The 25,341-nt window shown below is 39.3% G+C and overlaps 1 protein-coding gene across 1 annotated transcript; it reads left to right on the forward strand.

Moving 5' to 3' along the window:
- The first annotated feature begins 5,568 nt into the window (after positions 1-5,568).
- On the forward strand, positions 5,569-24,878 carry LOC139628851 (solute carrier family 25 member 36-A). The gene is made up of 7 exons (XM_071490956.1): positions 5,569-6,012; positions 8,295-8,459; positions 11,894-11,971; positions 14,897-14,997; positions 20,479-20,545; positions 20,665-20,954; positions 21,670-24,878. The coding sequence occupies exons 1-7, from the start codon at positions 5,972-5,974 to the stop codon at positions 21,861-21,863; spliced, it is 936 nt and encodes a 311-aa protein (XP_071347057.1). The 5' UTR covers positions 5,569-5,971; the 3' UTR covers positions 21,864-24,878.
- Positions 24,879-25,341: the final 463 nt, after the last annotated feature.

Consider the following 25,341-nt stretch of genomic DNA (forward strand, 5'->3'; position numbering starts at 1 on the left):
CCACTAACTAATCAGCAATCAAAACGGCAAAGACGAGTGGGAATGAGAATGTGAATTTTGTTGCTTCAACGTGTGATATTTAGGGGGTCAGTTAATATACAAATCCTGTAAAAAATGATGATGAAAGTGGTGTATGTAATTACTTTTGTCCTGTGATCAACTGAAGGATCATCGGTCAGCTCAAGAGCATAAAGTAAACTAAAACAAAGCAGCACTCGGAAACTATCTATTCTGTGTAAACGCTTAAATACTCCAAAAATATTTGATGTTTGTGAGCAATGACAGGAAGATCACCTCCGACCGTTTACAGCAGCAGTTTACAAGGGGGCCTGAACGCACCACAGAGAACAAACAACAACAAATGGTGCGATCACGCTTGTTCGGAAAAACTACGGCTAAAATGTTTCAGTTTATATTTACTGCTAATTTTGGTCAAATTTCACCACGTAGACGACCATCATCCTCCAGCGTAGTGTAGTGAGTCATGTCGAAATAGAGCCACTAGGTGACACCATTAGGACTGTGGTCTCTCAGGTGAGGCCTGCAAGACAAAATGAGAAGATTTCATTGAATTATTCACAGGCATCAGACATGAATACAGTGACAGAATACTACAGTGAAGGTTTCCGTGTTAAACAGACTCTAGGTTTCTGTGGGTGCTGTCTGTTTAGCTATACGGTAATCTTTAAGGATTACACACCACAGCATTAGCAGAGAGCAGATGTGGACAAAGTACACAGCTCTATTACTTGAGTCAAAGTATAGATTAGTCCTGGTCAAATGTTATTTCAATACAAATGGTAGTTGTTCAGCCAAATTTTTACTTGAGTTAAAATACTGGGGTGCTTACTTTAAAAAAAAATATTATTGCATTGTTCCACAGAGCATTTACAGGATTTAGTGACTTTGAAACAACCTTCTGAATGACTGACTTGCTGTAGAGCCTGTAGAATCAAAAACTATGTTATGAAGCCTGTAGAAATGACCATCGCATAAAAACCATAACTACTACAAGCTGTCTGTTTAAAGTTTATCTGGAATTAAACAAATGTTACCTCGACGTGCTTTTGGATGCCAAATTTCTGTAGGCATTTCTCAATTCTCAAGTAAGTACAGATACTCAAAATATATTCTTAAGTACAGTTCTCAAGCAAATCTACCCCTGGCAGAAAGAGAGTCAGAATATTCACTCAAGTAGGCCAACTCTGTCTAAGTACATTTGAGGTAATTTTGTTTAAAATATGTCAAATATGATGCATTGTTGCATAGCAAATTGAATTAACCTGGGCAATATGTGTTAAAATGACCTCAACCCACCACATTAAAGTACTGCCTACATGTTAATACATAAGTGATGATGATTTGTGTATGATATTATAACACTAGCCGATGCCAGTCTGCTGCATAATGTCTATTTTTACTTTAAGTACAGTGTGCTGATTAACTTAAGGAAAAAAATTAATGCAGGACTTCTTACAATAGAGTATTTTTTTATCGCCACTACCATTTTGGTATTTGATCTGAATACTTTATCCATGATCCACCACTGGGTTGCAAATGTGATCACTTGTCAGGCTGGCCGTTCTAGTCATGGCCAGGTTAGCAAATATGGAGCAACAAATGGGTGAAAAGAAGGTCACTGGTGCAAGAAAACAGCAATCAGACTTTACAGCTTGCAAGAGGTGAACCAGAGCTGCACCTGGCCTGGTTTGATTCCTGGAGGCACACTGATATTGAAATGTTCACGTCAGCTTAGGTGATGGTCTGTGGATTTGTTGTGTTTGATATCAGTGGTGCGTGCTGTATGGCTGATACTCTGCTCCTACCAGATATGCTTTTTGTGCTGTACAGAACTGTTGATATATAAATGTGAGAATTCTCAATGGCTTGCTTCTTATTCACGTGCTGAGTGATTTGCACCCTGTTAATGGAACTGGAAATATATTTCAGGGAGCAAGGTCAATGACTTTTTCAACATTTCTCTTTTTTCGCTTTAGCCTGCAAAAAACAAACTCAGTAACATGAAAGTCTGCAAAAGCAAATATTTTGAAAAGTCCTCCTGACTTTAGATCTTAACCAACAAACACAATGCTCAGGTAGAGCTGGGTCTGTTTTGCTCGGCCCATCCTCACAGTTTGTTTGGTTACTTTTTGAACAAAAGTGAGTATTTTGCTACTGTATATTCAAAAATAATATTCCAGTTTAATTCTGCTTTATGTAGAAACAATTAAGACGATGATACTTTGGAGACTTTTAAAATGTACCGCATCAGAAATTCAAAAATGTCCCTTTAGTGTAACTTAAAATAGTAATCTTTACATGTAATTTTTAACCACTAGTTAAACAATATCTATTTTTGTCATACTGCCCTGCTTCACCCTCTCCCCAACCTCTGCCTTTTCATTCCCTTTGAACCCAAACACTGATAAAAAAAAAAAAAAAAAAAAAAAAAAGGGGTCCACTCTTGGTGAGTGTGATCAGCACACACACATACACACACACACACCTCAGATCATGTCTCTCATTAGCTACCCCACCTATCTGTTTGGTCAAAGTCCAGCACAGATCATGGGACACTACCTCTCGGGATATCATGAGACATGCGTTAGTGGACTTTAACATGGACAGACACATAAATGCACACGCAGTTCATTTACACGCCACACATTTTGGAGGTTTGAGCAGTTTATTAACTTTACACAGAGTGACCACCATTCGAAAATGTTGGAAAATTAACGTTTACTTAATGAAATATTTCTGAAATATTTAGCAGTAGAATTCAGGTTACGCATATGTGTTGAGTTGTGTTGTGTTTACACAATGGTTACAGGACTCAGGATGCATTGCTGCTGTCACAAAGGGAACACGGTTTCTGAGGCCGGTGAACAAGATTTATGACGCACCAGGGATTCACCAAGTGGTGGCGAAGTGTTTTGTCACAATATTAGTTCACATTCTTTAACTTCATAGTTGGTGTGTCCAGGCATTTCTCCTTATCATGATGCCTGAGAATGGGCTGACTCAGCTTCTGGAGACGCATGCTTCGTCTGCGTTGACCGTGTCAGTCTACAGCAAGTTCATACAGTACATATTGCACATTTCTCATTTAGAACATTGTTGAATAGCATTTCCCTCTCTATCAGAAAAGCACACTATATTCCTACACAATTTATCTTGACCACCACAGACAGAAATATAGGGAGTAAGGCACCCAGAGGAGAGTGAGACAGAGAGACAGACACATGCAGACAGACGGACGGACAGATTGCATAATTTATTCTCAGCGTTTTGCTTTCAATAACAGTATAATTCAGTTGCTGCAGGTTCATCTCGTGATCCTTTAAACTGTCAGCAGGAGTCCTCATGTCAGGAGGGGATGGTTGTAATTTAGTTTTGCTCATTTTCCGTTGCACTTTTGTCCCTGTGCGGCAACGTCCAACTGTCCAATAGATGCCATCTGAATAAAGGGCATTTTACATTTTTTTGATAAAAAAACTGGGTACTTAACACCTTCATGCTCTTCAACACTGTTCAATATGAGGTAGTGCTCTGGAAATACTGTGCCATTTTCAGCATTGTTGACAGGGATTGCTTCATTTTAATATACTCTTGATTACTTTGGGAAATGTGCACTGTGATTAAGTCTGGTCACTATTGTCTGATTAACAGTGTTTAGTTACTGTCCATCAACTGGGGCTATTTGGTGACTATTAAAGGTGGTATTGACTTATTTAATCATTTATGTCATATCTTCAAATACCAATCAAAACTGCTTTGGAATTTCACAGAAATTCATTCAAGGACCATTCTGAGTATTAGTATGTGTTTATCTATGCATCAGAGTGTTTATTTTTGATGTTTTGGACTTTCACCATGAACTGCCCGTATTGATTTAAAGATACGAATAGTCCTGCTGCAAAGAAGGAAAACATGAACCCGATCACAGTGTATTTAATCCACAAATTTATTACACAGAGAGATAGCAATCCATATAAGACCAAATAAAAAAAAACTGTCTGTCGCATGAAGGTGCTGAGAAAAACTGATTTGTACTGGTTTCTAGTTCACAAATGACTGATTTTCATTGTATACAGCATGTGATAACATAACAACTGAAAAAAACAAGACAGCTAGTCCAACAAACCTGCTGCTGATGTAACATAAAGCTTTCTCCCTTGGTATTTCACTTCAGGAAATATCAGGCACGATTGTTCCCTGAAAAGAATGGCAAGATTTAAGAAGGTCTGTTTTTTCTTCTTTCCAAACAAATAGAGTGATGAATGAAAAAAAATAATTAAATGGCACACTTAAATGTAAATATTTAATTTGAATGGCAAATATCTTTCAGACTTATTTGAGATCGAGGCTTATAGTGAAGGAGGGAGCTTTTCAAGGAGAAAACACATTTGATGCTGATTACAAACAGTTTTTTTTTTATATTAATATTTTCTTTTAATATCTTTATTTAGGGGTGTCTCATTCATTTCACCGTAACACTGATTAATAGAGAGGGGCATGCCATCCCCTTTCATCTGATACCGAGTCACTCCTTCAGTATCCATTCAAAAGCTTTGAGTCATGAGACCTACATAACCTCCCTAATGCAGGGCATGACATTATTGGTTTTGACTACACAAATGCAAAAAGTGAAAGCATGCACATGACTCCAACTTCTCATACCGTGCTCCCAATTACAAAACTGTGTGGATTCCTTCAGCTCCATTATTGAATCACCCCACTTACTATTTTGAGTTTGGTCAGCTGATTGTGCAGCAGCTATCAAAAAGAAGAAGAAGAAGAAAAAAAAAAAAAAAACCAATGAGTTGACTTCCAGTTTTAAGGGTAAGAATGTAAAGATGAACATCCTCAATTTTCTGTGTTTTCATATCCATAGTGGATGGTTTGGATAAAATCCTGCCAAGCTATAGGCTTCAGCAGTCTAGTATGCTATCATGAAATTCAGTTGAGAGACCCTTTATAGGTTTATATATTAAATAGCATGATAAAGTCAGGTGAATTAACTACATGACATATAAAGATAGCCTAATTCATTGCACTGATGCCAAACTCCTGTTAACTAATACTGCCATTACAGTCCTACCCAGTGGTATGTAAGATTGCCTTCAATGGCTTAATAAATCCATGAAGAACTATTAAATTGTTAGTTTAATATCATCAGTAGTTTAAGGGAAGTTCTGGTTGCTGAAGACCTTTTTTGCACATAATCCCTCCAATAATTAAACAGTGGAATAGGGCCATGATATAGCAATGACTCCTGCACTATTAACTTAATTTTTCTGTGCTGGTTGTATGACTGTTAATGTTTTTTTATTTTTTTATTTTGTCTCAGGATCTTCATGTCAAAACAAAACAACGGACAACTTCTCATTGTCCCAAAGCTTACAGACCAAACTGTGTCACAGGGATGCAAGAGTGCGAGGGTGATCTTTAAGGTTGCACAGAAACGCAGCTCCGATTCATTCAATCTGAACATGTGAACGGAGCATGATCATGGCGGAGACGACGTGATGTCACGCTCCAGCTGACCAATGGCGGCGTGTGTTTTCAGCCTATGGTTGTACAGTAAATACTATGAGCTCTGCCTCCTTCCCTCTCGCTGTAGCGATGAAAGCAGAGGAGAAAACCCGAGAGAAACCACTGGATGAGCCATAAAACCGATCGTCTGCTGTGAGGCATCCTTCTGCTGGTAGCTAGCCCGCCGCTTAGTTGAAGATATCTGTGTCGGGGGGGAACCTGAGCAAGCCGAGAGAGACGGAGGGGGTTTGTCGGCCCACTGCAGCCTGAACCACCGGAGTCTCGCCCCGCTGCTGGTTCATCGTCGACGTCGTTGGCCCATCTACGTGCGCATCCTCTCGGAGGCGGAAAGCTGCGGGAAGGGACGGGACCCAAGCCCGTATCTGGCCCTCTGCCGCAGCCCCGAGGAGCGCTGCCTGGCGGAGCATGCTAAATAATGAGCCAAAGGGACACACTGGTTCATTTGTTCGCTGGAGGGTGAGTCAGACGGTGAATTTTATGTATGATTTTTTTTTTTTTTTTTTTTTTTAAATACGCAGCCACAGCTTTGAGATGTATAGCTCCTCGTCTGGTTTACCTTTCTTATCAAGCTAACAAGCACCATTATTCTACGCGGCGTGTGCTCGTCAGTGTCAGACCGTCGGTTCAAACCACGCTTCCTGTCAGCGCTTCAAAATATCATCCTGTCCATTTGTTCTGAAATAGATGACAAGGATACCAAAGATGGATATGCCATCAGGGGCCCCATTTTGTATTTCAACTCATATTTTGGTCGTTTTACCCCCTTAAAATTTCTTCTTTTCGAGTAGCAATATTTTACGCCTTTATTTTGAAGGTGAGTTAAATTATTTTCCGGACACTCTCTGGAGAACTTGATGAGGTTCCTCTGCAGCCACAGGAGTGATACTTAATTTTCTCCAGAGATTTGACATTTTAACAACCTGAGAAGTTAATTACATGAGTTAAACGCAATTGCAGCTACAGGTCTGCGTTTTTACACTGTGATTCATTTCTGCATCTTGCTTGTCTTTATTGATAGTTTATTGGCTGTTTAAGTGCTATTTGGGGGTCCCCACACATTCTCATGCCAATATCCCCCACTTAGCGCAGATGAGCATTACCCTGCAAACATCCATCTGATAGTATTTGTTCCCAAGAACGATCATCTGAAGATTTTTGCTATGTTGCAGAACTCTCCAAACCTTAGGTGGAAGAATTATAGCGCTTTGTCTTGCGTTTTGCTGTTCCTGTGGATAAGTTTCTGTTTATTATTTGGAAACCACCAAATGTAAACAGGCCTAACAGGTTGTTCATCAAAGAAAATTTCAGTTTCTCTGCGTCTGTCACTTCTTTTTTCATGTTTGCACCAAACCATTCACATTCAAATATGGTAATTTCGTCACACCACAACTCAACTTTTAACTCTCTGAAAATCTGAAAACAATTTGCTCTGTTTGCAATTTTCTATAAACAGAATCTGACATGCTTTCCCTAAAAACCTGAGCTGGCGGCCTCGGCACAGTGTTTCCTCGCACGACCACTGTGAGACACATACATGCAGCAGCCAGCATAACCCTAAAAGTAGGCCAAGGGTCACCACTGCCTGTGAGCATGAATGTGGGTTGGTCTTTTGAAAGGTAAATATAGCTGGTGCTACTCTAAAGAGAGTGCAACTAGAGGAATTCGGTGCAACGAGGATGTCAGAATACACCATTCTAGGACTACAACTAGCATTCGCTTTACCTGACCTACAGAGCATTTATATAATAATATTACAGTTAACAAACACTTTCCAGCTTTGTGGTGGTTTACCTCTGAAGCTTTATCCATGCAAGTCCTATTGTGGAAAGCACTGAGCCTTTGGTGAAAGCAGATGGGATCAACCAGTGTGCACTGTGGCACAGGGACAGAACATTGTTTTGAGATGACGTCTACTAGCCTTGGGTTTATTATAAAAATAGTGAAGGCCTACTACTTTATACCATGTAAACCAAATAGATAATATGATGATATTTACCTGAAACTGATGCATCTTTTTAGATGAAACTGAAACTGATTGGAATTAGATCAGCTTCAGTTTGTTTACATGCTGCTGATGGCTTCAGTTAGATTAGAGGTCAAAGTCTAAGCAACATGATCACAAGTTTCTGTTGGTCCATTTGTAAACAGTCACCTCTTTATTTATGGTGTGTGTGTGTGTGTGTGTGTGTGTGTGTGTGTGTGTGTGTGTGTTGAGCTAAACGGCAATCATAATTTTCATGACACCTCATTCGCGTCTTCTCAGATAGCAAAAGGTCAGCAAAGTGGTTACAGTTGCACTGAGCTGTAGTCAGTTTCCTCTGAACTGACACCAGTCAAATAGTCTTAACTGATAGCTTACACATCGCAGTATCACAACACCAGGTCATGGTGTGTAGATGTCTGCCTGCTCCAAGATAATTTTAGAGCTAAAAGGAATAACAGATTATGTTACCAGAGTTTGGGGAGACAACTATTAGAGGATGATTTACTAGGGAAAACAAGCGTAGGAAATAAGCAAAATATAGATTTGACTTGGACAGAATATTACAATGATATTATTGTAGTTGGTTATTTACATGATGAATTAAGGGAGTAAGAATACTGAAACACATACATATTATTATGATCTACCTTCTCACTAAAGCCGAGCGTTAAATATGATTGTTTTGTTTTTCTCACCATACTTGGACCTAATTTTGTCCTTTTCTTCCATCGCCCCTTCCCTGTTCTATCTGTAGATGTGGTGGCACAGTGGGTGCTATTTTGACTTGTCCTCTGGAAGTGGTGAAGACCAGACTGCAGTCCTCCTCCATCACTCTCTACATCTCTGAAGTCCAGCTCAGCACTGTCAACGGAGCCAGTGTGGCCCGTGTTGCTCCACCAGGGCCCCTGCACTGTCTCAAGTAAGGATGACGGTGCTACATGTTAATTTCACTAGCTTTTCTTCATTAGGTATAATTTTCTTGTTTAGTTTTGATTTACTGCAGGATATAGGTGTAGAATACTTATGTCAACCAAATGGTAGGATTTCTTTGTAACATCCTTAGAGCTGGGAAATACATATAAAATTGTTCATTAATATTGTTAAATGAATATCATGTGGGATTATGTAGTATTATTGCATAGCTTGAGTGTTGTCTTTTCCTGGTCTTAGTGTTAGTTGAGTGATATGTGGGAAGTTACTTGACAATTCTAGCTGTATGAACAGAACAGTGATTGTTTGTACTATCATTTCCAACCTACTTTTGATTGTTTTTTCAAAATGTTTCTTTGTAAATTGGGGAGATAAGGTTATGTACAGCTCCTGTGTTAGTACAGACCAGACTTAATTTAGCCTGAACGCTTACATTGGTATCATAAGATGCAAATAGAAGCAAACAGATGCAAATTTGCAATATACATTGAGGCAAAGGCACTGATTGATTTGGAAATGTGTCAGCCTGCCAGCAAATTTGTAGTTGTCTTGAATTGTGTAACACAGTCAGTTCAAGGCAGGAAGAAGGTCTGAAAGAAACAAATGAAATTCCTGGTAAGTTTGTCTATCAGCGCTGTGACTTAAACAGTCTGTTTGTTCTCACTTCAGCTATTCATATCTGCTGCTGTAATTGTCCACTGGCTTTTTATAACCAAAAGACACAAACTTAGGCTGTCTGAGGTACTCTGCAGTGATACTGTAACAGGTTTGTCTGTATGTGCTGTATCACTGTAATCTCACTGTGAGTTTACATTTTACACTACTTCCTACAGACAAATGCTTTTAGAGTATAATTATTTGCCTCAGTCTGAGATGGAGGGTTATATCGCTATAATGTAATACTTGAAATGATTTAAAAATTGCCAAAAAAAAAAGCACACAATGGATTTAGCCTATATCCGTGTCCCTACAGTATCGATTTCTATTTTGCCCAACCCATCCGGAGTGTGTTCTGAACCAATGTGAGGCTGGTCAACGTGGCATCACAAAGTAGAAAAAAATAGTTAGGGAAATGCTTAACCTGCCCTAGGGAGTTTTCTTTGGCTTGCTGGGGAATTTTCTTTTGGAAAATACTTGTTTAGTTGTTAGATAACAGCAGAATCTACCACCAAGCAACACTTCAGCAAATAAAAAGTCCAGCCTCAAGTATATTCCTATTAGTGGCATCCAGAGGTAAAATTGATGATTTTAAGCCTCATTTTGACTGTTGCGCTCTGTGGTTGTTTTGGGTACTTTCTCCAGACAGCTACCTGGAAACCAATGTAAGAAATACACAATGAATTGTTCCCTTTTTCCTGCTACATGATATGTCATATGCTGTTACTCTTCTCATTAAACACAAGGGAAAGATGGGAAGTGAAAGTGTCGGGGAATCTGACACTGGTTTGGTGTTTATTTTGAGCTTACTTAAAAACAAGTGTGGCTGAATACTCATAATCAATGTTGGACTCTGAAGAACAGTGTTAAAATAAATATTCAACATAGCTACGGAGCTCTATTTTTGTCTGTCACAGACAAACTGCTGCATAATGCACAAGCTTCTCTGTGTGGAATGTTCCACTGCCAAATGCTTCCATAAATAATTTAGCAAATTTGAAAAACTTCATATCTCATATTTTACTCCATATTTTAGGAAAATGTTGTGCTTTTTAACATGGTGAAATTCAGATTTGCAGGGCTAATATATAGGACAAATGCTAACATTGCACTTCCACAGTTCCATAGAAGTGCTTATTTGTCACTAAAGTGTGTTTTTTTTTTTTTTCCCCTAAATTTGGCTGAAAATTTGACTTGTTCTCACAGGCTGTTGCAATAAGTGGGAATGTTTCTTTGCAGCTTTCCTGCCTCAACAAGGCCATGTTAGCAACACAGCATTTTGTTTAATAACACTGGTCTGATGCCCGTTTTTGAGAGATGGAAGTTAATCTGGGCATTGTTATGAGCTCAACATTGGTCTTATGCTGACATAAACCAACTTCTTGTGTTGTCCTTGAGCCAAGAGCAGAAATAAACACGATAGAGAGTGGAAAAGGGCAGAAGAAGACAGGGAAAACCCACACACAAGTCAACATGCAGTGTGGTGCAGGTCTAGTTCCATTTCAGAGCAGGCTTTGTAAACTAATGATTTGAGTTTTATGACCGTGGAGAACACTGCCACCAGCTATGTGTTAATAAATATCAGCAATTACTCTGTATTCTTGAGGAGATACCATACACTGTAAATCATTTCTTAGTTCAAGTATTTAACTACTATATGAACACAGCTTGGCAAAGATCTCACAGCCAGAGTTGGTAGGCAGAGCTCACCAACCCACAAGCTGAACAAAATACAGTAACATAGCTGCTCCAAGATAGACTGGGGCTATGTCTTGTTTTTAATGTTATGGGACAGCTATCGTCTAACCATGATCGTAAGAATTTCATCTCCCCCAAAGAACCATTTTGTTATCTGACCCAAAAGATCATTTTCTGGTGTGTTGCTTCTCTTATTTCTTTACAACATTACTTGATTCTTTTCTTTGAATGTAGTTTGTATCAGGGAATGTGGAAAGTTGCACCAGATAAAGATGAAAATAAGCCGAGTTTATTGTGAATGAGCTTACTGGGTTAGATTGAAGACAGATGAACAGTCTTTGAACTCAGGTGACAACAGACAATGAACACGTGAGCTGTCATGATAACACCACTATAACCACCAACAGATCTGGGGCACGTGTCTTTCCTTTTTTTTTTTTGGGTCCTCCGGTATGTTGATTGTGACCTTGTGTATAATGTCAGGCTGTATTGAGTGTCAAGTCTTGGCAGAATGCCCAAGAAGTTGTAATTTACTGGTCTATCTGCTCAGGGCGCCCACATCAGATATAAATTTAGCCACAAACAGAAGTCGTGCCAAATGAAATGCTGTCTCTGTGGCTTGACCTGCGCCTTGAAGGACTTTCTTTTTCCAATGGCTCTTTTTTTTTCTATGATCATACAGCATTTGAGGATTTTTTGTATTTTACATGCAAATGCATGCATTTACATGAGACAAAGAGCTGTTGTGTGTGTAACTTCAGAACGCATCATGTTTATATGATTGTAGTTTCTAAACATTAAAATAAAACTACTCACATTTTGTTATTAAACATTAAAAGATTAAAAGGTTATGAAGCAAAAGTTAGACATCACATGACAACACCTGTATACACAGTCAAGACATTTTCCTTCTCAATCCTTCAGCCAGTCACGTGATTATTCGCCCAGTGGTATAAATTCATATAAAGAATGGTACATTATTAAATGTACTGTATTCTTTCTCTATACTTTAAATGACCAATAAAACACAAACTGAAATGTTTAATGAAATGTTTTCTGTCTTTGCAGGTTAATTCTAGAGCGAGAAGGACCTCGTTCGCTCTTCAGAGGACTGGGACCCAACCTTGTGGGTGTGGCACCCTCCAGGTATGTACGGTATTATCTACAGTATTCTGGGTGTTTTTAACTGTCTTCTTACATTATCTTTTATGCTCAGGTCATCTTAAGCAATTCCACATATATGTACAGAAATATAAACAAAAGAAAGAGGAAAGTAAATAACCTACACTTGCATATCTGAAAACCAACACAGTAAAGAGGGTCACTGCATCTCAGATGTTAATAAAAAACTGTCAGATTGAGACACTGTTATCGGCCCTATCTTGACCCGTTATCAGAATATAAAGGCATTTCTGCGTCATTTACTTCACACATTATATCAAACCTCGGCAAACATTTTTTGCTCCTGTTAGATCTGTTAGCCTTTTTTTCCAAGTTTCCGGCTCACTTGGAGCTTATGTTGACAGTAATAAATAGCAGGTCACAAATACACAAACGAATAGAGTTAAATTCACGGAAATGCAATGAAAATCTGTGCTGCAAATCCCAGCGGAAATGAGTGGGTTCTCTCTTGCTTAGCTTAGCTGGTTAGGGTTGCATAACGGCCCGGAGTCAGTCAATCAGAGTCTGAATGAAACAGCAGCAACTGCAGGCATCGGCCAGCTGTGACACTTCTGTCATGTGATTGTTGTTGTGTATTATCACAATGGGGTTCCTATATTGAGGCAGCTGTGTGTGTGTGTGTGTGTGTGTGTGTGTGTGTGTGTGTGTGTGTGTGTGTGTTGTGTGTTTGTGTGTTTGTGTGTTTGTCTAATCCCCCTCCCTGACCTGTCTAGTTCTCCCAAGCCACTGCTGCATCACATTGTCACCCTCTTCCCATTGGTTCGTTGTAGCGTCTGTCTCAGTCTCTGAGTCATCCTTTTCATACTCTTTTATCTCTCCTGCCATGTGTGTCAGTCTTTGCTTATATTAATTCAGAACTCTGGGTCCTTCACTATCTATGCTATCTCCTCTGTCTGACTCAGACCCTTTTAGGGAGGTGTGTGTGTGTGTGTGTGTGTGTGTGTGTGTGTGTGTGTGTGTGTGTGTGTGTGTGTGTGTGTGTGTGTGTGTGTGTGTGTGTGTGTGTGTGTGTGTGTGTGCGCGCCCTGTGGGCTAGTTGTCCAGCTGTGGGAGTGGCAGCTTGTTTCCTGGTCACGACAGCTATAGCAAACTGTGCTATAGGATGATATTGTTACATAAGTGTGAACCTGATGAACTCATTGGCATAAAACGTGCTTTCCTGCTGGCTTATGTGTAGTTTTATGAAGCAGTTTTAATCCTAATGTTTTCTGGGTATTTTTCTGCAGACTGTCTCAGTACAGATACAATATATGAGTACATATGAACTGTATATTTGTACCTGATTGCCCCACCACATCACTGAAGCTGTATAACACTTAACTGTATATTTGTTGGAATATTAAAGTTTAAGACATTTTTTATGGCTCCACTGCCACGTTAGACAGAAAATTGTGAATAACCTTTTATTATCTTTCTATTCAGAATTTCTTTTAATCCACAAAGGTTCATTTGGTATCAGTGGACCTCTTTAGGATCTTAAATAGAATTTGAAAGAAATTTTGACAAGTATGACATTTAGACATTTTGAAATTGTTTGCCAGTGGTGTAGCAGCCTTGTGTGTGTTTTTATTTTTTTTTATGTCACAGGTGTGCTCCAAATATGATACAAGCATAAAAAGATGCACCATTTTTACACCCAGACTGATCAATTTGCACATCCTTTGAAGAGAGGAAAAAGTCTTTTAGAGTTTTACAGTAATTGGTATAAACTCCTTCATAGTTTTTCAACTGGGGAGTCATGAGCAACACTAAATCTTCACTTATTATTCAGAGCAGCCAGATTCATCAATTCAGTATTCAGCTGCAGGCAGTTTAATCTAAGTGATTCTTCAAAGAAGATGCCCTGAAAAAAGGCCGATTTAGTGTGAGTTATTGATCAACAGCGGAAGATTCCAGTTTTGAAGAGGTATGGCAACTTGAGACGCAACGTTTCCACTCCATTTAATCACAGTCTAATTTAGGTTAAACTTGAGCTTTAGATGCAATATAAGTGAATGAAATAACTCCTTTATTACTTTATTTATCTGCGAGGGGAGGTCTGGGTTGCTGGGCTACAGAGTTATTCTCTCCTGTTATAATTAGGAAACAGTGTTCTCACGCCGGAAAGCTAAAAACATCTTCTGATGCTAATGAGAGCACGGCTCAGTGGGCATGCTGCTGGCGGTCGTTAGCAACACACATGCATGCATATGGAACAGCTTGCAGCAGCAGCATCACTCATTACGTAGGAGAGACGCACATACACATTCAGAACCGCTCACATAATTCATCTGCAGAGCAACTTAATTATGTCGTGCATGCATGCTCGCAATTCAGATGGAGGGCAGGGAGGAGAGGTCGCTGGGTTTAATTCCACTCAGCAGAAATGTTGACTAAATCCTGTGATTTTTATTTAGTGAGGAGGAGTTAGAATCATGGGAGATAAATCTGCTACTAAAGCATGCCACGAGAATGAGACACACACACACACACACACACACAAGCAAAGATAAACTGCTATCTGTGGCCTGCTTTTACGTGGCATATTAGCTGGCTTGGCTCTATTCTACTGCCTCCCCTCATGTACATTTTAGGCAGTATTTTGTTTCATGCTGTTCGAATAATGTTTTCATATTTGATGCTATTCTTTACATAAACCATGCAGTTTTACAATTTGTCTGAGTTTTTTTTATCTATGTAACTAATGGTTCCACTTAGTGAGTTATGGTAGTACAATTAAATTCTTAAATGCTCACCACTTATTTTCAGTTGCAGATGGTGCACATGGTCATATTGATCAGTGGTACCTGTGTTCAAACTGAAGACGCTAATAAGGAAAAGTAGTAGCACTTAATCCTCAGCTTATCCGGTGCTTTTAATTTCTTACCTCTGTCTTATTGTTTGACACAGGGCGATCTACTTTGCGGCCTATTCAACAGCCAAGGAGAAGCTGAATGGGGTACTGGAGCCAGACTCTACCCAGGTGCACATGGTGTCTGCTGGGATGGCAGGTAATGATGGCTCCCTCTCCCCCTCCCTTCTGTCTGTCCGTCTGTCGCTGTCTGTTAAATCTGCCTGTTCGTCTGTCTGTCAGTCTGCCTGGGCAGTGTAGATCACCAATGGGTTTTATTAAAAAGAAAAAAAACGTGTTAAAGAATTATTCAGTTTGTCTTCATGAGACAAATTTCATTTATCTTTATCTTTTCATCGTTTTTTTTTTTTCTTTCTTTTCACAATTTGTAGTACCCCTGAAGTTTCACTTCATCACCACCCTTCCCCTTTGCATATACATGTGTGGGATGGGGGGATATTCTCAAATTTAAAATCTTGTTGAATACCTTAAGCATGCAAAAGCTAACTAATACTATCTGTTTTAAGTAGGCATTATGTAGCTCTTTCATGTATAGTCATATTAAATATAAACAATAGGGGGTTTAACAGAAAGCACAATTTAAGACTCTCAGGATCAAACTGACCTTGACCTTGATTGTGGTGACAATAGCCTCTCTTACTTGTGTACAGTGAAACCAACCCATGAAAGACACATGTATCCATGTTATAAACACTGTAACTTCTACAGTCAAATTATTTCAAAGTAAAGAATTAATCTCCCATCTTACTTACATCTGGCAGTTAAGAAAAATTACCATACCAGTCACACAATCACATAATACATCCTGGCACTAAATCTCACCAGCTTTCCCTCTGAGCATGTCCTTTCTCCCTCCACTAAGATGATACAATATCTTGTCTCTTCATTGTGGCCTTGACTGCCCACACATAGTTGATGTGACAAAATCTTATATCAGCACCAAAACCAGATGAGACACAGCACCCAGGCAGTTTCAGGCTACAGTGTGCCACTGCTGGCATTTATCCCATAACTCTGCTCTGTATATGTTTCCAGCTGCTTGACAAAAAGAAGAAAACCACATGGTCCTCAAAGTTTAGGTTGTGCTTTCCTCTTCTCGTAGCCCTGTTGTCCCCCATGTCTTCCATTATTATTTTTCTTTAAATCGTCCTCGCCCTTCTTTCCTCTTTTTTTATTCTTTCATTTTGAGGCCTCTCCAGAGGACTCTGTAAATGGTTTAACATCCCAGTTGTTACTTAAACAGTGTGGTCTGGGCCCCCTTCTTTGCTCTGTGTGTATAGAGGAGAGAGCACGGTCCCCAAAGGTCAACCGGGGCCCCTGGCACTCGGGCGGACACGTCAGGTAGCACCCCATTTCTTTACACTGGTATGATGAAAACCATGGTGATTTTTATTAATATTAGAAAGTTCATGATGGTTATTCATTTGTAATGATAATACCATTGCTTATGGCAGTGTGTTTGCTGCTGGTTTGTAGTTTTAGGCTCTTCTCATACGGTTTTGTTATTGCTTAGTCTTGACACACACCTCCCCCTTTCCCTTAGCCTATTGTCTTGTTCCATCAACATAGTAAAGGTAAAGTAATGACACATACTTGGATTTGATGTTTTTCAGCACAAAAGAAATGCTAACCTTGTCACTGCCACAGAAGGTTGTAATGGCTGTGCTTTTTCTTTTTTTGTCATCATCCATTAACACCATTAGTGCTTCAGTCACTTTTTAATGAAGAATTTGTATCTTTCCATGATCCAAAAGCCTATTTCAACATAAGGTCCTCTTTTTAAATGAGTCGAGTTTTGAGCACACCAGTAGTTCACCTGGTTAAGTGCATAGCGTTGATCAAGCCCGAGGCTGCCAGTTTATAACAACGCAAATTAATATTTGATACCAAGATGCAGTGAAAGCACAATTTTATAAATTCATTGAAGTAAACTTAACATAACGTATCAAAAAAGAGGAGGGAGATTTCCTAGATTAAGCCTGGTGAACAGTGTTTTTTTCTTCATGTTCCTGATTCCTGATTCATGTTCATCAACATGGCAGTCGCACACATACAGGCAAGGATACACTGCCACAAGTGCTGGACAACTGTCCTATGGTATCTTGGGCAAACATCTGTGTCAGTGATCTATACAAATGTCTCATTGTCTTTCATATGCACACATTTTCCATACTCTCTTCAAGCTTGTCAGCACTGAGAATTAGCAGAATAAAAAAAGGCCTTAGTGACTGAACAGCATTTTACCCAGATGCTGGAAAATAATTTCCAGTTTTGTAGAGTAACTTTGGGGAGTCACTGTCTCCCTGCTGTGAAATGTTGACTTCGGTTAGGCTGCTACTTACTTTCCTTTCCAGCCGTTAATCTAAAGCATATTTGCCTTCTCTGAATCTAGGTCAATCTTCTCTGGAGAAACCGCACAGGCATTATGTACCATAGAAAGATCATAATGCACAACATGCGGCAGCATGTCCATATGCAGATGCAGCTTTTCACTCCGAGGTTCAACTCAAGGACATGTTAGCCTGTATCGGCTGCACATGTATCGACTTAATGGCTCATCAAAATACTGAGCAGGCAAACAAGTGAGATTGTCTCAGTGCCATGTCATAGAATTTTATGGGCGTCCTGCTTGCCTTGTTAGGTTAAAAACTGACATAAATTTAATACACCATTAAACTCACTCATTTTATATGCATTTTTTATATAACTGGTAATAAATTGGTAAATTTGCCATATGCAGATGTTTTATTGAATGTGTTATTAATGGGCACATGTCCTGTTAACAGGGTCACCATATTATATTATACACAAATTAATTATTGAAATTTACATTAATAATAAACATTTTGATGGAGTGAACAAAAACAACAAGAATAATAAAGGAAATAATTAAAGGAATCCAAATCGAACTGTTAAATTGTCACAATAAAATGATGATAATGCTACATTAAACAGTACAACAGTACATAATTATAACCGTATATTACAATAAATGTTTAGACTTTAAATACACAAACATTCTGTAACGGAAAAATACTTTGTAAAAGTATTTAAAAGTATCCCTTTTATTTTCAGCGTCATGTTCTGTGACATTGAGGAGGACTTATCTGATAAGCAGCAGTTATTAGATGTGTTTTTCTAGAAACAGGTTGGCTCTCTAGAGACACATTTCTGTCCATGTACAAGGACATCTAAATGTTATTTTTAAATTTATCCCAGTTTTTCCAGAATCAGGTTTGGCCCAGAGAGGTATTTGGGGCAGACAGAGTTGTATTTATCGTTCCACCTCATTTCACTTCATTATGACCAACATGTCATCACTTAATCATAAACTGGTTTCTTCACTCCTTTCATCACCATCGTCCACCACTTAGAGTCTGTCACACACAACGACAAGGTTAGCATTTCCACCTGCCTTTCTTTGTTTTCTACCTTATTTTATTAAGGATTTATTTTTGTTCTTTCTCTGATATGTAGAGTATAAACTGATAATGGCACAATGATTATGAAGAATACATCTTCAATTTTATTTTCTGCCTTTGTGTTTGTACTTGTGTGTCACCTCGCTTCAGTGAGATGGAGCTGGAGGTTTGGATTGGGTTGGCTTCTGTTCAGTCAACATTTTCTATATCCAGTTGATAAAAGGAGTAAAGAGAGGGGATAAATTGTAATAAAAAGAAAGGGAAAGAAATTTGAAACCATTTTAATTCAATGAATAATAGTAAATTAAAGGGCATTGGCCTTAGAGTTGGGATTAGGATTTGGGGAAAGATGGGGGGAGGTCAGTCCTTCACCTCCTATCTCTTCTCCATCTACCTGTACAGTACCAGTGGGTTGGGGTGGGTGGTTGGTGGGGTTGGGGGTGGATGTGACTGCTGCTTGTGTGTGACTGTGGTACAGAAAAGCCTGTGTCTATTTTAGGGCTTTACTGTAAAGCTTTCACCCCTGCGTGATTGGGTGGGAGACCCCCGCCATCTGAGCCCCCCATATCTGCAGGCTACTAGCTGCAGCGGGGAGGAGCTGGAGGAGCTTTGCCCCTCCCTCGTGAGTACACACCATAGACGCTACTTCCTTCTACTTCCCTCTTTTTTCTTCTGCCTCTTTTTGTTCTTCTCTCCTTCTCTTCAACAGACTTGTGTCATCCTCTCTTCTTCACGCAGTTGCCTTAACGTAGGGCTCTGTTGCATTGATACTCTAGATGTAACTCAGGCCTCTTTATAGACTTGACCTCGTCTAGCTGTTTTCTGCAAATGGCCATGTTTTGTTTCTCTACCGTACATCATTTGCATCAGAAACTTTTAGAGACTTTGTGCCATTTTATAATGATACAAAGTGCTAATAACTAGCTTTACACCCTACATATCAAACTTTACATTACTGCATATTCTCTGCTGTTCCTACTTAACAAACACACAATGTCTGTTCAAAGTATCATCTTCTGTAAGCAACTCAAACAAGCACATGCACTCAGTCACATCTGCCTGCACACAAGGGCCTTCTTAATGCATTTTCAGGGACCTAATTATTGACTGACCCGCTGTTTGAAAATAAGCTAACATTGAGATTGGCTGTGAAGACAGATGGACATATAAAACAAGGTTACCCACCACTATTAGGAACTAAAGGCTGCACTTCATTCCACGTCAGAGACTTTCCACTTAAGTCCTGCTGAATAATTGAAGAATCTCCTCCAGACACCATCTTGTTTCTCTCTGCTGTCGTAGTAGGGCTTGTTGGGCTCGTATCAGGCCAACAGCCTGTCTGTAGTGTCTAACCAGTTAACCACTGGTTTGTTGAATGTTATAGAATAAACACAAAGACATGCATTCATTGACTAGTAAGTGGATGCATTCATATTGCTTAACTTTAGAATTTAAAGCAATGTCAAAACTATGAGTCAAACCCACTGTGTTTGGCTTGAAAGTTGTGTAATGGCAGAATTGTTTGCCAGTAGTTGTGTGTATTTCAAAGCGCCTTGAAAGTTTAAAGGTATTAAAACAGACCACCTCTGTAAGCTCTTTAAGATGAGCTCATGTTATGATACTGAGAGATGTTCATTAGAACCACAAGAGCTCTCATTAGCATTTAAAAGAAATGAATCAGACTGCAGTAGAATAACAATCTGCCACACTCAAAGGCCTAAAATGAAGTTGCTGCTTGGCCTCATTTCCCAGTGGTTGCAGTTAGATATTTTTTTACAATGATAAATAGAGAAAAAAAGCTTAAAGCTGCTGCACTGTTGCAAGTTAAGTTACTTTACTTCAGGAAGAGAGCTGTGTTGTTTACATGCACCTGAGTAACATTTCACATGAAGAGGATCAATATGTGATGTGTGCATTTTTGTCTCGAATGCAATCAGTGATATAAAAAAAAAAAAAAAAAGGAATTGATACAAACAAACAAATTTAGCCTCAGTTTATCTAATCAATAAGTCTCTGTAGGAGTACTGGATGAAACAGCTGAATGAAACGTTAAACACTGAAGCCAGTTGATCCTGTTTAGTGAAGTGCTTTCTCACTGTCCTTGCACAGTATATCATATGTAGTATACTTGATTAGATTGTGTTCCTCCAAGTGTCTCTGCATCTGTCTGAACCTCTGACCTCCTCTGAATTTCGCAGGGTTCACCGCCATCACAGCCACCAATCCCATCTGGCTGATCAAGACCCGTCTGCAGCTGGATGCAAGGTGAGAAGCTTCAAACCTTAATGTCACATGTCTAGAAGCTTCAGTGGAATGGGTTGTATGACTCATTCATTTCTCTATATCAAAAGTACAACCATGAGAATGTCTCTTTATGATTGCAGAAACCGGGGGGAGCGGCGAATGAATGCATTTGAGTGTGTGCGGCGGGTGTACCAGATGGACGGCCTGCGAGGTTTCTACAGGGGCATGTCAGCCTCGTACGCTGGCATCTCTGAGACTGTTATCCATTTTGTCATCTATGAGAGCATCAAACGCAAACTGCTGGAGTCCAAAGCTCACGCCAGCATGGACGAAGAGGACGAGTCTGTGAAAGACGCCTCAGACTTTGTGGGCATGATGCTCGCAGCAGCCACCTCCAAGACCTGTGCCACCTCCATCGCCTACCCTCATGGTACGTTTCTGTCTCACTCACCTTAGCTTTTTTTTTTTGTGGAATATTGGTTGCCTTGTCCTTTAAAGGACACTGTTAGACACTTGAAAGTGTTTTTTAAATCCATAATCTTTAAGGACACATATTGTATGTTACGTGGAGAATGGAAATGTCGACAAATATGAACAATGTTAAGAGTGCTGAGATCCAAAAATGGGGTATTCTTTTTCCTTATTAATTTGCACTTATTAAGAAAATAAAATTCACCACAGAAAAGGAAGAGAACCTAATTTTCTGCTGTTTGTAGGCTGAATAGACCAGAATCCACTCTAGTGTTAAGACATGTTGCTTTTTGAGTAAGGCAGTGACTCACTCTTTGTTACTGGAAAATATCATGGTTCGCTTGTGCTATAAATATCACTATCATTCTCCACCTACATGTACAGCCCAGAGCTGACTGCAACAGTTTAGATACCTTCTGTTTGGACTGTATAAAGTAATTTTGGGACATTACGAGCTCAGTATCTCTAGCAGCTTATTCAGTTTCGGATTAGGCTGGTTTCGGGACAGTGGACATACCGAAAGATGGATCACTTGCATCAATAAGTTTACTTGAGAGCAGCAGATACAAAAATTTGGCTTTAGGGAGACACAGCACTCATTGCCAAAGTGTAACAAGAACAAGTGGCCAGTAGTGTATCTAACAGTGTTTTCTTCCTCCACTCTCAAATTGCAGAAGTGATCCGCACACGGCTACGAGAAGAGGGCAGCAAGTATCGTTCCTTTTTCCAAACTCTGCTCACGGTACCCAGGGAGGAGGGATATCGGGCGCTGTACCGCGGCCTAACCACCCACCTTGTCAGACAGATCCCCAACACTGCCATCATGATGTGCACCTATGAAGTGGTGGTCTACCTGCTTGGTTGTTAGCTTACCAGGTGTGTCTCCTTCCTGTTTAGAGAGGAGACAGTCAGCAAATGACGGAGAAGGATGCCTTATGGCAAGTGCGGATGAAATGTCAAAATGAAGACCAAAGGAAAACCGAAGATAGTCTAGTGGACCAGGAAAGGACAAATGGAAAACACATGAAGAAAAAGGAAGGAGGAAATTGTTATCAGCATCACCACCTCCGGTTCCCTTTATCAAGCTGCTGGAACTGATAGAGGGCGCTATGTGACACAGAAGAGGTAATGTGGGTGGGACCAGAGAGAAGGCACTGACAGGGAAGATGCAGGAAACAGAGGGTACCTCTGAAGGAAATTATTTTAAGCAAATTTCAGTGGCCTTAACAGAATGGGTTTTAGTTTGCATCCTTCTCTTTGAGTGAAGAGTAAAACTGTGTTTTTCACTTTCATAGAGATGACATTGTGAAGGGGGAATGCTTGGAGACAACTGAACTTGAAAGGAGAGATGATAACTAAATGTAGGTCGATTTCAATAATCCAAGAATTTCCACTTGGCACTATTTGTCTGCACCAGTCTGCTCTTGCTTCAGTGCTGTGAAACTACTGTATGATTGGGATGACTGGCAGTTAAGGAATGTTCTTTTAAGGTCAAACAAGAAAGTTTGCTTTTAAAGCAAAGACATTGCTGTTCTCAAGTCACCTAAATCCACCCATCTTTGCACTACAGAAATTGTGGCTTCAAGCATTCCCCTCTGAACACTGCAGCCGACCCCCCCCCCCTTCCTCATGCATGCAAGGCAGTGCACTCACCAGCCAAAAACACAATGATGAGCTTGTGATGGCCTGTCACTGAAAATATATGTGTCAGACACTAACTAGTGTTCATAAAGGGTAGGTTGACAAGCAGACTTTCATTCAGTGTTTGATTCCTTTATAGCTCAGTGCCTGGTGGTGACATGCTAAGGCTGAAGTTGGCCTGCGGTGTTGACAGTTTGTTAGAACTGAAGAGATCATATAGGAGAAGGCCAGCTTCCTCCTTCAGCCAGTCTCCGCTTAGGACTTTAAAATCTTGTGTGAAAAAATGAGACCAATGTGTCCTTTCTGAGATGTGAAGTGTGACTGTCCAATGGGTACCAAGACAAAGTATCTACCATTGGAGTTCCGCTGCTTGAATATAATGTGACGGTGTGGGGAAATGTTGGAGGTGGAGCCTGTTCATGGATTTTCATCATCACCCCATAACCTCTTTGTGTGCGTGTGTATGTGTGAGTCTAACGTGTGTCACTTTCACTATGACAGTCTATGTTGAAGAATGTGTGTGTGTGTGTGTTTGTGCATCTGCAGTCATGTGTGCCTGCATGTATAATAAATATCTACTCCAGATTTCCCTCCTCTAACTATTAATCTTGCAAGACCTTGTGGGTGTAGAAGAGCCCCTGTATGATACTGGGAGCTTTCGTAACCACTCTCATGCCATTCCCTCCTTCCAGTGGCTTCCATCTGACCTGATAACATGCACTTTTGTGGCCTTTTAGGGCTTGTGCTTTGCATTTTATTGTGTGGACAGTATAAACTTGTATATTGTAAAAGAAAAAAGTATTACTGTATATCAAAATGGTATTTTGCGCAACTGTTCTTAAAGCAGATATATTGTACAGTTTCAGTAGTTGTGAAGGATGTCCAAATGTGTTTATATAATATAGATAATGTATATGCATATCCTTTTTTTTTTTTTTTTTTTTTTTAGGCCGTGTATGATCATGCTCTAGTTCGCATTTTCAAATGATTGTTTTTATTTTTGTGCAATTTAACATTGTTTTGACATGGGCTGTTGACGTGAGTATTGAAATTGCTTGACTTATTTTTCTGCATTTGTATGTTGCTGTAAATCGTCATGCGAACATTTGTGCGCACATGAAACCTAACAAAAGCTGCAGTGCAAATACTTTCATGCAAGCATTTGTGCTGAGTCATTTTACAGCATTTATAAAAAGTGTTCCATTTTGCAAAGTTTGGATGTTTCCATTATTCATGATGTTTACATTGTTCCTCACTGTCTGTCAGATTATTCTCAGCTTTGCTAGCAACATGTTTTGAATATCTAGATGGCAGTGTTTTAATGTGAGACTTCAAGAACTGGAATCTGTGCCACAGCAACTTGGGATTGTTAAAGACTGAATTTGAGAGATCATCATTCATCATTTACTGAAGAAGGTTGTTGTCTAAGAGCCAGTAAATGATCCTTTTTAAGCTATTACGGTACTTAAAAAAAGTTCACATAGCAAAAAATTTAACATACATATTTTTCAAATTGCAAGCACCATATCAGATTTTTCCTTGAAGTCTTTTATATTGTTTATTATCAGAACATCCTTTTACACGACGTTTAAAACTTCTCCAGTCCTCCTACCATAGCCTCTTTGACCCAGTCGCTGTCCCACTGCACACTCATTCTTCGTATGAAAATGGTCAAATTCACACAGTTTCCATGTTCCAGTTTAAAAAAAAAAAATTTACTTGTGATTTCACCAATTACAGGAAATCTGGTACATTCACTCATGATGTTCTTGAGCACTCTCATTTTCCCCTCTTGTGCAGTATCAGTTCAGAGGCAAACTGAGGTGCTGTAACTCATAATAGTTATTGATTTTCTGTCTCCATTGACATGTTGCTAGCCCTTAGTTGCTGTCTGCGCTTGAAAATAATTTCGCTGACTCATTTTAATGTCCATGTTTTCCTACAAAACACTAATAGCTTTTATGTCTAGGGTTCCATTGCAGTAATACTTGAGGTCAAATTACCAAAATGTGACATGAACAGACAACTGGACAAATAGTGCAAACATTTCATGTAAGTTTTTTACCTCTCATGTCAGTGTCTGTATGCAATTTGATCTCTTTAGCCTGTATACTGGGACTGGATGCAGTCTCGAGCAGGATTGAATGAAACCTGAATGATCATTTCTTTGCCAGCTCAGTTGTTGATGTGTTTTTGTTTGTTTGTTATTAAAAATAAAAATAAAAATACATTTGTAACTATAGTTATATCAGCTTTTTTATTTACTTATTAATATGCACTGTTACGGAAACATTAACAGTTTGTTGCCTATAAAGTTAAGATGAGGTTGATTTATGATGGAAAACCATTACATTTGACGGATACACTAAACATAGTAATAAAGTAAAATCAAGGCATACATAAATACACACACACACACATTATGCTCAATGTTACGTTAAAATGTTACAGAAAATACAAGTATATAAATGAAATTAATAAAAAGTATGAAGAGTTGAACGGGTAAGAAGTCGAGAAACTGGACTTCCCCGTTACTCTTCATACTTTGTATTTGCCCACTCCTGCCAGCAGGGGGAGCCAAATAGCTCCTAATAGAATCAACCAGTGCCTAGGTTGAATTTACTGAATTCACTGATTTCAGTTTTCTCTCTTATCTCCCTAAAATACAATTGGGAATGTCATAATTAAAATTGCAATCAGTTCAA

This window comes from Trachinotus anak, unplaced genomic scaffold, assembly GCF_046630095.1.
Source record: "Trachinotus anak isolate AG129_WGS33_773 ecotype Australia unplaced genomic scaffold, CSIRO_AGI_Tana_v1 ptg000012l, whole genome shotgun sequence".
Classification (NCBI taxonomy): domain Eukaryota; kingdom Metazoa; phylum Chordata; class Actinopteri; order Carangiformes; family Carangidae; genus Trachinotus; species Trachinotus anak.

Bases quoted from the DNA above. Each gene is read 5' to 3' on its own strand.
- LOC139628851 (XM_071490956.1), top strand. From the start codon at position 5,972: ATGAGCCAAAGGGACACACTGGTTCATTTGTTCGCTGGAGG. The intron at 11,972-14,896 runs GTATGTACGGTA...TGTTTGACACAG, and splicing joins GTGGGTGTGGCACCCTCCAG to GGCGATCTACTTTGCGGCCT. The intron at 20,955-21,669 runs GTACGTTTCTGT...CTCAAATTGCAG, and splicing joins CTCCATCGCCTACCCTCATG to AAGTGATCCGCACACGGCTA.